At 39.5% G+C, this 14,779-nt stretch overlaps 1 protein-coding gene across 1 annotated transcript in view; it reads left to right on the forward strand.

Moving 5' to 3' along the window:
* The first annotated feature begins 1,060 nt into the window (after window positions 1-1,060).
* slc29a4a (solute carrier family 29 member 4a) overlaps window positions 1,061-14,779 on the forward strand; it is a 24,925-nt gene continuing 11,206 nt past the window's right edge. The window contains 9 exon segments of the mRNA XM_017306113.1: window positions 1,061-2,765; window positions 2,767-2,841; window positions 2,844-2,978; window positions 2,981-3,120; window positions 5,432-5,820; window positions 10,682-10,813; window positions 10,900-11,013; window positions 12,103-12,231; window positions 14,647-14,721. Of these exon segments, the coding sequence (XP_017161602.1) occupies window positions 2,694-2,765; window positions 2,767-2,841; window positions 2,844-2,978; window positions 2,981-3,120; window positions 5,432-5,820; window positions 10,682-10,813; window positions 10,900-11,013; window positions 12,103-12,231; window positions 14,647-14,721 (1,261 nt within the window). The 5' untranslated portion in view covers window positions 1,061-2,693.

The raw sequence follows: 14,779 nt of genomic DNA on the forward strand, positions 1-14,779 counted from the left end.
AGAACTCTGAACAGAATCCTACACCATAGCAAAAACAATAACTTCTGCACAAACGATCTTTTTAAAAGATCAGCCGCTGTCCGGGTCATTTCGCAGAAGAGCGAATTCAGCACTTTGACTAAACCTGCTCCGTTTCTCCAGAGCCTCGGACTTGTCGCTATTCACGGGGTGCAGCAGCAGCAGCAGCAGCAGCTCCCAGGATCTGCTGCGCTTTGCAGACAGCACACGTACACCTGACAAGACAGCCAAACAGCCATTTAGCTAATTCCCGTCAGGCTTGGCTCCTCCGTGGCAACAGCGGTGGGTGGGAAATATGATGGAAGCCCTGCCAATAACAAAGCATTAGCATATTGAACTGAACTGATAAAACTGTCAGTCACACGGTGGTGATGGTGCCAGCATTATGTTGGTGAGTTTGGCAGCGCAGCGCTTTTGTAACTCATAACAAAAATAAAAAATAAAAAATGGAGACAGAAAACTGATCAAATGGCCAGACAAGGAAACGAGGCAAAAATCCTACAACACTGCAACTAATGGCTTTAGTTTCTGAGAGTTAGATGTGATTTTTGTTTAAGACGGTACACTGTTGACAAAAAACAAAACAACAACAGCAACAATAAAACGTCTCTAATTTACGGTAAAATACCGTCAGCTGCGGTTGCCAGAATCTTACCTGTAAATATCGTAAATCGGATTTTACGGTAAAATCCGGTATTTTACCATAAATTACAGTGTAGAGTACATGAGAAATTTAGATTTGTTAAGTGCTTTTTTTTTTTTTTTTACTGACCGAGATGATGACATGAAATTTTCAAAACTCCAGTATTGAGCTTCAACTATACCGGCCCATGTGAACAAATGAAAAACTAACTTGAAACAATTAAATTAATTTGTAATAGTGAACTGAAATGAAATTAAACTTTTATGTATGTCAAACAAGTGAAACAACAGAGAAAAACAACATAGGAATGAGAAAATGTTCATATCCAGTTTGAAGAGAAATAGGAAGAAGTCAAAGCTCATTAAATCCTTTACTCCGAAATGCCCAAATATGTCCCACATTTTGTTTTTAATTTATTTCCCATATATGTCTAGTTTTGCATATGTTGTCAATATCATGTTTCATTATTTTGAATTATTAGGACTATWTTCCTTCCTAACAGTTTGTAGATATGCAGTTTAGAAAAGCCCATCTAGGAACAAGTGCTACAACTGAATTTGTTTATGTTGATGTGTGTCTGTTCCTATCAAATAAACCTAATTAAAAAATTATAAATATTTTCACGTCACAATACTCTTGCAGTCTACACCATGTTCACTATCTAGTCTCCTGTAAGATATCCAACAAATCAACCAAAAGCAAAAGCTTTTACCATTTTACATAATCCATTTTCTAGGCACAGCAGATCTCATACATCTAATCATGTTTACACAGGAATCATTTTCTAAAAATACAAACAAATAAACAGAATAAAATATTATATAAGGCCATTATGAAAATGTTTGAAATTAATATATGTCAGCTTACTGAAAGAAACGTCCCTGTAACAAACTCCTTTTGCATGAGTTACTGCATCAAACAGAGCGACATGCTGATGGTCAGGCTGTGCTGAGGTGGTCAGGAAGACAGAGTGGATTTAATGATGTCTCTCATCTTCTTTTTGTTTTTGCAATACCTTATTTAAAGGTTTTTAAGTTAGTAGAACATTAACAGCAACATGTCAATATCCCTTTGAGATCCACCCCAAAGTTTATAAAAAGAAATCCAGGAGAGCAGATACTTCMCATTGGAACCAAAACAACTTGAAATCTGTGTCTCTTTTCTCTTCCTTCAGATTCTGGAAACTTGATGGAAATTTATTTCAATGTGAAAAGAAGGTTTTGACCCACATCACAACCGGGCCCAGTCATTTCTGTCTTAACTCAGGTGAGACTCTGAATGACGACATAATGAATGTCTCTGTGTGTTGTCACGGACTCCAGCTGCACACCTGTTTCTACCAAAGTGTTTCCTTCCAAAGTGTTGGAAAGTTGTAGCGTTCCAGGAAACTGAATTGTGGTTTTTCATCACCTATAATCAGGGCCGGGTTAGAAGGATATGTGGCCTTGGGTTGGAAACAGTCTTGGTGTCCTATTCCCCCCCCAAAAAAAAAAGAAAAAAAAAAGAGAACATTACTCATGCAAATTTAAAACTTCCTATGAGAGATGACTAAAAAGATCTATTATGACTTCAGAATTTTCAAATGTGTGATTATTGTTTACATTTATAAAAATGTAACAATGTTAAAACTCCACACTTCATTGGGATTATCATGAGTTTTATATTTAAAATTAAGCTATGATGCTTTATAAAACACACCTTCATGACAAAACCATCCTGAATCTTTGGTTATCCCGAAACTCGGAACCCTGGGCCCCGGTTAGCTTACAGTCCGGCCCAGATTGTAAAATAATAAATAAATAAACAATCAAAATGAACAGAATGAACCCAATCTGTATGAAATGAATTAATGTAAACTTCAGTTTTTGAATTAAGTTAGTGATAACAATCCGCTTTTCATTAAATATTCTGCCGACACGCAGCTGTCCTGTGGGATGTTTTAATTGAAGCGGACAGATCCAGTCTGGAGGGATTTTGTCTCCTCGCTCAGTCTCTCACATCCAAAGCCCAAATAAACCGGATTGCAGTGAGCATGAAACAACTTGTTAAACATGAATTAGGATGTATTCATCTCCGACTCCAACAGCGCTTTCCTAAAGATTACAAAAAACACGAACAGCCAGAGGAGACCCCCCCACCCCCGCCTTCCTTTTCCTCCTCCTCCTCTCCCTCCCTCCCCCTCATCCCTCCATCTATCCGCGCTTCCTTTCTTTCTCCTCTCCCGCTGGATGGTGCGTTAGGAGCGCGTGCAGGAAGGCACCGAGACTCTCCTTTCTTCTTCTTCTTCATCTTGTTCTCGGATGGAGACGGGCTGAGCTGAGCAGGGTCCAGGTCCAGGTCCAGGTCCAGTTTCCCGACCGGCGCAGTCCACCTCCAGCATTCCGCTGGAAGCTCCTCTCTCCGTGGAAAAGCCGCTGCTGAGAGCCGCGGAAGGGGAAGCAGCAGGAAGGGGAGACGCGGTAGGTTAAGGGGGGCCCGCTAATGATAATAACCTGTTGTTAGTGTTTTTGTTTTCTGTGCGCGAGAGAGAGAAAAACGCGGCGCAAATACAGAGAGAAGCTCATAAAAGCGACCCGGACTCTGTAGTTGGCTTGATTTTGATGGTGTTTTAATGTCATTATTACAGTAAGAACTTCATTTTATCCGCTGGGTGATGTATATCATCTACTGTTGTGTTCCTCTCACCTTTTTGGTTAATTGTAAATTCGATTTTTCTTTTTCTTTTTTTCTTTTTTTTTTTTTTACGCACGAGAAAAACGCTGTGAAAGTCCTCATATATTATCTCAAAGCGCATCCCAGTTTATGTAGAATCAGATTATTACCCCCCTGTTTACATCCACAACAGAGGCTGCAGCATAAATAGCATTGACTTACTGCAATTCAATTACGGACGCAGGCTGGAGGCTTTTGATCCAGCCGTGAGGGGCTCGCGAGCGCCGCCCTTAGTCCGGACATGGTAACTGTGCAGAACATGGCTTTGACACACACCAGGGTTTACTGGCTGGGCTTTTGTTTTGTCACCCATCATCATGCAGCAGCAGCAGCAGCAGCAGCAGCGCTCTCCCACCGCGCCGTGCGTTCAGCCCGCAGCCATGGGGAGTGTTTACGGAGATCATCACCTACTGACGTCATCCCACCTTTTTTTTTTCTTTGAGGTTTAAAATAGGATTCGGCACAAATGAATCCTACTTGTAGCGTGGTGTGAAGCGGAAGTTAAATCACACCTGCAGGGCATGCGAGGTGAGCCGGCAGGTGGGGATGTGGCAAGGATTAGGCTCACCTGTCTGTTAGCTTCAGCATTTATGTTTTGCAAAGCAGTTGTTTTATCTTTGAGTAACAAGGTTATCCTTCAAAATGTCCGGCTAACCTGAGAGAGTGAAGTTTCACCTTCAATGCGGCTTTCTGCTCAGGGGGGCAAACCACAGGGGGTTACCATGACAATTACTTGTCACTTCCACACATAGTAAACCTTTAGTTTTCTATTTTATGTACCTGTTTCTCAGTCATGAATGATCACCTCCTTTGTTGCGTACAACAAAAATTATCTCAGAGCTGGCGGCGCTGACTGAAGGAAGACAGAAAATATGACCTATTAAGTAATATAATATAATATAATATTAAGTATAAGTAATGTTAAGATGGATTTTATGTAAGAGGAAGATGGAGCCGAGCTGTCACCCGCTGCTTCCTGCGTTAGAAGGTGTTTAGCTGAGGCGCGGGTCGGCCATCTTGGTTGTTTTAGGCAGGAAGTGCCCATTTTTATCTGAAGGAATTATTTGGTTATTTCTGTCTTTTAAGGAGTTTGAGCTAAATTGGACCATACCAGCTGAAATTTGTATGTATTCACACTGGAGGAGACCACAACTGAATTTTTCTACACTGAAGGTTGTTTAAAACACAATTGGATTTTAATGGTATCTAGTTATAAAAACATGCATATGGCATTTTAATGCTTTCATGTCACAAGGTCCATTTTTGAGTGAAATAATCTCAAAATGCAGAATGTGTGGAGTCCTCATACACATAGTTACATAAAAAAAATATGTTTTACTGTTTATGTTTGAAACATATTGTGATATGTTTTCAATTGGAAAGTCTCCATTCACTCAAGAACCACCACTGTCTCCTGTAATGGATAAAAGTACTACTTTTAATCGTTCTGGATTTGGACAGGAAACTTAATCAGTCACTTTCTGAACAATTTGAAAGAAGGTTTATTTTTTTAGGTTGACCAAGGCAGTCAACCTGTTGTTTTTGTCAGTTTCAGTTTCCTTATTATTTATTTTACATTGATTGTTCGACTCCTAAATGCACCAACTGAACAAATTAAAGGTGTTTTTACATATTTGACCAAGCTTGTGAAGATATTGGTGTATTTAGTTTTGCTGCACTGGTGCAGAGTTATCAAATACATTTGTGTTTTATTGCATTTATGTCTGCTATTAAAAAAAGAAACATTTTAAGTAAATTCAGCTCAATACTAAACTTCAGATATCTGTATCAGTATCGGAAGTGAAAAAAGTGGATCAGTGCGTCCCTCGTTTAAACTGAGATGAACTAAATCATTGGTTTAGTTCTTCCACCCATCCATTGTCACGTTCTCATTGAGCATGCCTCTCATACATCAACACACACACAGAAGCAAACTGTGTTTTTAATGATTTACTCAAGTTATTTTCAGCAGAGCTGACTGATCATTCATTCCAGCCTGCCTCCTCGCTCCCCCTTGTTTTCTTATTTTGACCCTCCTGTTGCTTCTTCTCCCTGCAGATCCTCCGTCATCCGTAGGCCTCCTGCATCCCTTCCAGGGGCGTATTGCTGGGGGTCGTGTCCGCACCATGCTCGTGTAGCCCGATCGGTGCCGGAGGAGTCTTCTGTAGCGTGTCGCGTCTCCATGCATTCTTCAAGGCCAGAGCCGGGCTTGGCGGGAGCGGAGCGCCGCAGGCCTGCGCCGGTCCAGACGCCCGACGACTGGGACGGGTGGAGGGATCGAGGGATCGCCGGGTGGAGGGACGCGGGGAGGGAAGGCTGGAGGGAGGGGAGGGAGGGCAGGGAGAGCGGCGTGGTGCAGAGCTACAGCTTCGATTCGTACCAGCTGGAGGAGGAGGAGATCAGTAAGGATGCCCCAGAGCGAGGAGTTCTGGCTCTGTCTGAACCCGGTGAGCACTTCTCTCTTCCTCTGTCTGTGTGTGTGTGTGTGTTCTGTACTATTTATAAAAAGACAGCAGAGGAACAAAGTGGATTTAATGTAGTAGTATATCAGGTGTTAGAGGTGCAGGATATTAGAAATGTGAAAGAACAGCGTGTAACTCACTACTGGAGGCAGTGCTGTAAATCGTGGACCGGACAACTTTAATTATGAGCATTTCTTGGAGATTACATCCCCACTGATCTGGTACCGAAATGAAAACACAGGCACTGGGGCTCCCATATTCGAGCTGTGGGTATTCCCTTGCTGTAATGACAGATCATTTCCTCCTTGTTGCATGAAATTACATCAGGAAGTTACTTTTTGAAAAGATTTTTTTTCTTATTCTTGACTGAAATAAGCCAGCAGGTCCAGGTAGCGGTGAAGGAGAGCAGCATGTTTTGTGTAAAACAAGCAGGGCAGTCCTGTTAACACATAATTGCTTTGTTGCCCGGTTACACAGGTTGTACAAAGGCCATGCTAATTAGATCATGAGTGAACAAGGGCACACAACGAGGGCGGTGGGTGGATCTGCTTCTTGTTTCCTGTGTCTGTACAGCACAGCTTTAAAAATAGAAAACTGTGCAATTTTTTTAAACATACTATTCTCTGGTAAATTTATTTTTTAACTACAAAATGTTAGACTCGCTAATAATACTGGTTGGATAGCGATGAAAGGATTTCCACAGTTTCAAGAAAAATCACACTTAGGTAAAATACTGCTAATTGGGTTTTGTTTGGGTTGATGACATCACAAGAGGCAAAATAATCAAGCTAATTAGCTTGGAATCAGGTGAACGAGCAATTTTTGACAGATTTTGATCTGCATTTGAGTTGTATCGGGTTCAGCCTGCTTCCATGATTTTTATGTTAGCAGGTTTTGCTCGCAAATATGACGCAAACTTTTATTTGCAGCACATTTAAAAAAGGGATTTGATAGACGACATGAAATTAGAGAGAAAAACCTAGAAAAGTACAAATGGACATAGTTGGAATAACCTCCTTATCTCTTCATGTCACCAGATAGATATGCATGTTGATGCTTATAAAGTAATTTTTATCCAAATTATAATAAAATAACAAAGCAAAGAGAAAACCTGACCATGACAAGATGTTCTAAGTTTGACTGTGCCGAAGTAGGAGCTTTAAAAGCTTTACATCCTAATTTTTACTTTACACAAAAGTGGAAAAAATTTTCAGTGAGCACATAAATTTTAGCACTAATTTCAATAATCTGATGCCAAACTGCCTGCTCTCCAGTTAAATAGTCCCAGAAAGCTTGATGGAATAGCTAATTGGCAAGGAACCAATTCAAAATTTAATTGAGCTGTCAAACTTTAAACACGAGTGCATCAGTTTTTATGATTAATTGCAACTGGGGATGTTTCAAAGGTGACAAAATGAGCATCGCGGTGGAGGACTGAGAGTTTAAACCAGCCAGTGTTTAAGTCGGTGTGTTTCTTTCAGGAATAATTGGTTCTGGCTGGTTTTTATTGGCAGTAGGTGCAAGAGTGAGGAGTGGTAAAACCTGTCTGTGTTTAGTAGCCATTGAGAATCACTTCAGCCTAGTTTGACAATCTAAACCATCAAACTGAAGATAAATGTTGCTCTGACATTTTTGTAGTCTTGTTCTGCAGCTCAATAAATTGCTATAAATAGAAAGATTACTAAAACCTTGAATCACTTTAGTAAATGGCTATAATTCTACATCCTGTATGTGGTTTCCCATTTCTCCCAAGAACCGTGTCGCCAGGGCATTTTATATGAGAAAACATCTACAGTGAAAGGAAGCAGCTAAAAGTCTCACTCTTCTACTTTTAATCTATCCAGGTTTTACTTGAAGGATTGGTTATAATAATATAATCTGAGGACCTCAGTAGATTGATTTAATGGACAGAGAAAGCAAAAAAAAGAAGAGAAAATTAAAGTGCACGCTGGGAACTGCTATGCTTTCTAACTGCGCTCTGGTCTCATTTATCAGAATCTGGGAGAGAAAAGTTTTGAGCACAGACGGTTTTTGGTGGGTGAGGAGAAATGCATTTTCATGAATCTCTTGTTTTCCGCAGAGGATTTTCCAGGAAAAGTACACATGCTGCTTGCTCTTCTCCTTTTCCTTATTGCCAGAAAGCTGCAACGCATCCAATAGATTCCTGTGTTTTCACTTTACAACATTTCAGAGTTATGAGTTCCAATTCCAGATGGGCCTTCATTACCTATGTACGGTATAATGGCATTTCTGTTTTRGAGAGATGTAACTCCTACGTTAGCTGTCAAAATGACATATTTGCATTGGAAAACAATGGAAAGGCTGGTTATATTTTAAGATTTTAATGGTTTCTGGCTCCAAAATACAAAGAAGTTGTCTAGAAAATAAATTCAGGCATAAAAGGTGTCAAATATTGTGTATTGGAGATTAAGTTATCCTCCATCATCAGATCAATGGCTGCTACCTCATCCCAGACTCATCTCTTTAGAAAATGAGAACTACTTTCCCTCCTCAGCCTGTTGTTAAATCTACTCCCTTCCAAATCATTCAAAGCTGGTTAAAGTGAGCTTACGGGATTAGAGAAGGATTATGAGCACTTCCATAAAGATCCTGCGYATCACACTTTATCCACGAAACCGATTCTGCTGCAAAACAGTCTTCAAATGAACCCACTCTACACCCTCAGCTCCACCCCCGATCCGTCTCTTATCAATGAGAGGAGCACAGATTTCCTGTGCAACAGTTGCTCCATCTGCCGCAGCAACATCCTTCATCCTCATTAGCTGCTCTGAACGTTGCTTCATTGGCTCCAGTCCTAATTTGCAGTGGCTCTCAGTAGTGTTCACACCCCTGATTTAATGGCTGTGATAAATCATTCTAAAAACTTTTTTCCTCTCATAATATCTCATTTTTCCTGTGTCCGTTTGAAAACAAACAAACAAACAAACAAAAAAGCTCTTTCTTAAACTTTGTTTTGTTGGTACCAAGATTCTGGGAAATAAAATTTGCTTCCCAGTGCTACCAAGTGTGCCACCAAACAAGCAAACAAACAAAAAACGTTTTTATCTGAGAAAAAATGACCCCGGCTCATGATACTGTCACCACTATGCTTCACCATGGGGGAATGATGGTGTTCTGGTGATGTGCATTTTTGCTTCTGTAACCAAAAAGCAAAATTTTGACCTTAGTAAATCCGTTACACATCCTCTTATGAGGCAACCAGTGCTTGGCAGAAACCTCTGCAGATACTCTGATAACTTTCTGTTTTGTCTTTTCATCCTTCTTGGAGAAATGTCAAGTTTATTTTCCCTTTTTATTTTCCAGGAATTGGTGGCTTCACTGTGCCATTGTTTATATATGGATGTTTTTTGTACCTGTTAGAGATTTTTTGGTATTATCATTTTGTTATTACTTTAGTTCATATTCAGTCTAATGTTCAATTTAAAGTCTTCTCTTCTTCTGTGTGTATAAACTGACCTRGAGGCCCCATCTGCCTGATTGTCTTCATGTGAAACAGTTAACTGTGTGTTTCSCAGACCTTAAATTACGTTTCCACAGGTGCCTTCTTATCGACCGGAATACTCCCTATTTTAAAAACTGCCTGTGTGCAGTAATATATATTGTCTCTGCTGTCTTTGTTAGCTATCCTCCCTATTTTTGCTTGATAATAAAAGACAAGCTGTAACCAAAGGTCTTCAGAACGCTCAGTGAACGGCTTGGAGGAGCAGCTTGCTGAGTCTYCTCCTTTTGCAAAAGCTTGGTCATAAAATTCATATACGTTGTCTGTGGTTCTTTTATTGAAGGTTCGAGAAAAATACCCATCAGTACCCTGTTCCTGACTGACRTCTTTGTACAAGGAAATCCTGTAATCCTGCATTATGTAACAATGTGAAATAATTGGGCTTCAAAATGCGATAAATAAAGCATCTCWAAACCACGTTACATAATAACCGTCGCAAAATATAATAAAGTCCTCGAAAGCATTTTGTAATACCGTCTACCGCATTATGTAATAACATTACATTTAGTACAAGATGATTTATTGGCTCTCTTTTAGACATGATAATGTAATAATGTGACTGCAAAAATACAACATTTTTAATCTAGTTTCTACTGCAAATAGTATGTTCATACACTTGAAATCAGACAAAACTAACAAGTAACTTTTCAGATGGATATAGGAGCTTGTTTTACGTCAATAATTTCTGAATATTGATGAAAAGTGCTAACTATTTAACTTATAATCAGACATTTCCCCATGTTATAAGTGAAAAAATCTGCCAGTGGAACAAGTTGTTTTTATTATCAATATTTAAAACTTATGTACTCAAAAGAAGCTCCTTTATCTGTCTGAAAAGTTATTTGCTAGTTTTGTCTTATTTCAAGTGCAATGAGATATTTGCACTAGAAACTAGACCAAAAATACTTTGTAATTTTGCAACCCCTGTTTGTGTTCATCCTAATCCATATAATTATAATAAAGATCCAATGCATTTAAATCTTTGAAACTTTGATCAGTAAATGCCGACCTTTTGGTCATTTAGTTGTTTTATCACACTCAGAACCAGAATCTTTRGTTTTAAAGCATGTAAATATATTTTTTGTTGTTACTTTTAACATTAAAAAGGAAAAGCAAATGATCTCTTTAATGCAAATTGAACAGATCCAAGAACATTTCCAAGACTTAAATATCCACACAGCAACAGACTGTCCAGGCGTGGTTTGGTCTCTAGCTGAAGGTGATTTRTTAGGTCAATGTCTTTTCAACAAAAATCTAAATTTTCAGCACCATGGAGAGAGTAGCCTTAATTTTCTAACCCTTGACTCTCTTGTTTTCCCTCGTCAGACTTTGAGCAGCCGATCCCCGATGACCGTTACCATGGCATCTACTTTGCAATGCTGTTGGCTGGAGTGGGTTTCCTGCTGCCGTACAACAGCTTCATCACCGACGTCGACTACCTGCATCACAAGTTTCAGGGTATTAATGTGCACGAGGCGGCGCATGYAAACGCACAAACGAGCCCTCTGCTCCCTCAGGAGCTCCACCTTTCTTGTGTGTTTCAGGAACGTCCATAGTGTTTGACATGAGTCTGACGTACATAGTGGTCGCTCTGCTGGCTGTGATCCTCAACAATGTGCTAGTGGAGAGGCTCAGCATGCACACCAGGATTACTGTGGGTGAGTCCAGACTTTATCCAGGACTGAAGAACTTATCACCACATAAGTSTTTCATATCAGTCGATGTCAATAATTATTAGTTTGTTTTTTGTTTTAAATAATCTGAAATGCTGCCAAACTGCATCATTTCTGTTTTATCCACAATCTTCACTCCGCACTGTTGTTGTTTATTTTTAATTAGTTATGAGACACCGTGGAGAAACATGAAACTGCTGCTGSRCAAGTTACWCAAGCAGGTCGTTGCTAGGTAACCAGAGAGTGAGTGGGTTGCTAGGTAACCAAAGAGCCAGTGGGTTAGTTGATGCCACCAACCTTGCTTAGCTCGCTGCTCCGTTTAGGTTGAACAGCTCAAGTCTTTCCTCTGCCTACGTCTCCCAGAATGCTGTGCAGTTCTTGATCAGAGTTCAGTGAATATGCTACATGCTGAATATTGAATATTCCATTGATATTGATCGTGTGTCTATTGCGATATGTGTTATTGAGTTATTGTGCAGTCCTAGCTTTAACTGAGAGTAGTTCTAAAAAGATAATAAYGTGTGCCATCTTTTAAACATTTAAAATCCTAACTAGCATAGTGCTTTCTCAAATACAGCTCCCTTAAAAATGTTTRAAATTATGGTCAATTAATCATTGAAATGTCTTTAAAACAACTCCATATTTATGATGTGCKTAGGTTCAATTTATGACTGTGATTTTGGAGATAAGTACATAAATGTGAAGGCTCCTCAGTAGCAGAAATGAAAGGAAAACCATCCTTGTAGCAGGAATGAAAAAAAGTAAAGTTCTTTAAAAAAATATCTCTGAGGAGGATTTTGGTCTCTCTGCTGTTTTYCACTGCGTGAGCGCGAGCGTTCACCACTGCACTCTGTACCTTAAAATAGCTCTGCCTGAACCCTTGAGGGAATAACTTTTGAAATSTTTCGTCTGCTCAGGAGCTTTTCTGTGTGGTTTATAAATTTGTAGCTCTGCAATTAGACTTTACATCGAGCGAAGGCGATGATGTKCCTCAAGACGCCCTTGTCATATRCATGTGTGTATATCTACACGTCATAGACCAGATGAGTTTAAATCATCACTGTAACTCTGCAGGTTACATCTTGGCGTTGGGGCCGCTCATCTTTGTCAGCTTGTTTGACGTCTGGTTGGAAAAATTCACCACCAAGCAGGCTTACGTCATCAACCTTTTGTCAGTGGGAGTGGTGGCCTTCGGATGCACAGGTAGGCTATCTCTAACGTTAAACAGCTTGATAAATATACCTATCTGGAAAGCACAAATTTAATGCAGTTTCACTGAGACAAATGTAAGGATGGTTGAAAATGTATTTCACAAGGAAGCAAATAAAAAGAGGGAACAAGAGAATCCGACGAGGATCGAAAGGCAACATTGTAACATAAACACTGAGGGAAGCAAAGACAAACRCAATACAGTTCTGGTAGTTAGCAGACGAAATCCAAGAGGATGGGAGAGCAGAAAGCAAGACTGACTGAGAGAAACAGATTCTGGAAGTAAAACACCCATAAGTTTAAGTTTAAATAAATAATCAAGTCTGTTCAATCGTATACACAAGCTTAAATCTGTTTATGCAATTAATTGTAGGTACATCACAGTTCAGTCAAGATCAGTTTGTCCTTCTTGCTGGTAAAACGTGTTCAGTTTAAGGTGTAAGGAAACCCAGAAACTGTATTAAAATTGTTCTACATCAYCCTACTGAGCATGCATGTGACCACAGTGGAAAATAACAACTCCTTTTTAACAAGCAGGAACAGAAGACGGCTCAGAGTTAACAAACATCGGTCGCAATCGACTCGGGTTAAGAAAAGAGCAAACGCACAACAACACAAAGAAAAATGAAACAGGAAGTACTGATGTAGGAGTATTTGTGTTGAAGAAAYATKACGTTTTAATCAGGGGTGCACCGATTTATCAGCCAGATGATTTATCGGTGCYGATTTCCTTAATTTTGGGAGATCGGTGATCGGCYGATTTTTACACCGATCTTATCCACCGATGTTATSAACCTCGGCAAAGGWCTAAAAATCAACCACTGCGCTTTTCTTTTCTCCTTTGAGAGGTTTGACTGACAAACCGGCCGACCAGRTCATRTCTGCACATCTACAGTTAACAATAGTCATCCCATTGTTGAAAAGTCAGCAACTTTCTTGATACATTGAGCAACATTTCAGACAAAAAGCTGGTATTGGCCAAAATCTGAATCAGTAAGTTAGGCTTTTTAAAAGATTGGTGATCGGCGATCAGCCAGAAAACTGCAATCGGTGCAACCCTGGTTTTAATGGCTGTAGCAGCTATTTAGATGCCTCATATAGGAGAGAAACACAAGAAGACAGATAAGCTCTGAAACAGCAGTTCMATCTATGCAATAAAAGAGAGAAAACATGAAGTTATTAGCAGCTAAACTCGGACATGCAAGGCCAGGTCTACCATCTATGATGAGAAATAACAAAGACAGAACATGAAGCTAATTTCAGAATTAAACACATATAGAGCAGAATTGGAGAGTAGTAGGAAAAAGCAGCAGAGTGAGGGAAAGTGTTCAGTATGAGTTCCAGCAGCCTAAATCTATCGAAACATAATTAGATAGATAGTTGCAGCTGATGAGCTTCATAAAAAAGGTAAAGCTTTAGCCTAAAAGTAGGCAGGAGTGAGTTCCACTGGACAGAAACATGACACCTGAATTATCTGCCTCCCGTTCTACGTTAGAAACTCTAATAACTATGGAAGTAAATATGTTTACTTCCATAGTACTTCCATACTTCCATATTTTTGGGTTTCCCACAGAAACAGATATGATCGAACAGCATTGAGGTAACTGAGGCATATTTCTCTCTTAGAGAAGTTATTTCAAATTTATGTAGTTTATTTACTTCGGATCAACATCATTAGCTTTTTCTTCTTTTGCTCTTTCCTTTGGCTTGTTATTTTGTTTGTATTTTCATTCATGTAAACACTTTGTATTGGATTGTTGCTGAAAATGTGCTATGTACATAAAATGACCTTTACCTTCAAATTTTGGTTGAAAAAATTCAGTTTTAATAACTTCAGTGATCTCTTGTCATTGGATGTAAATAAGAGAGGTTTTTTGCTTTGTCACATTTCTCTTTAAAATACATTTTCATGCAAATAATAACAAAACCAGAGGACAATTTTTTGTTTTTAGGATATTTATAAAGTTCATAACTTTAGGAATAAAATGGCAACATCAGGTTTTCTCCAAGTCTTGATAAACAAAGTTTCACTCTTTTTAATAGATTTTTATTACCTGTCAGCTGTAATAGAAACAGGTGTCGTTAAGTAATCACACTGAGCTAACAGATGTCTAAAGTTGGACAGAATGTAATTAAATATGTATATTTATGTTGGAGGATGATGAAGATGAGTTCTGCCAGATGGATCTTTGGAACGATCAACACAAAACTAGAAAGACATGCTTAGATTTGATTGTCTTTCGGACTCTARTATGGTCTGTTTTATTGATCTGGTCACAGTCTAATTCCTGGAAATATTCTCTAAAGTTGCCTACAGAGGTCCAGGAARAAGACCGTCTCCATAAATCGTGTTGTCGCAGCGTTCGGTCTCCGTTTGCACTCATAACCGCTTCCCTCTCGCTCTCCCAGTGCAGCAGTCCAGTTTCTATGGATACATGGGGATGCTGCCCAAGAGGTACACTCAAGGGGTGATGACCGGGGAAAGTAAGTACGCTCACAAAGAAGCATAATGTTTCCACACGCTTACGTTCTCTGACTGTGG

The sequence above is a fragment of the Poecilia reticulata genome, linkage group LG8, assembly GCF_000633615.1.
Source record: "Poecilia reticulata strain Guanapo linkage group LG8, Guppy_female_1.0+MT, whole genome shotgun sequence".
NCBI classification, from domain to species: Eukaryota; Metazoa; Chordata; class Actinopteri; order Cyprinodontiformes; family Poeciliidae; genus Poecilia; species Poecilia reticulata.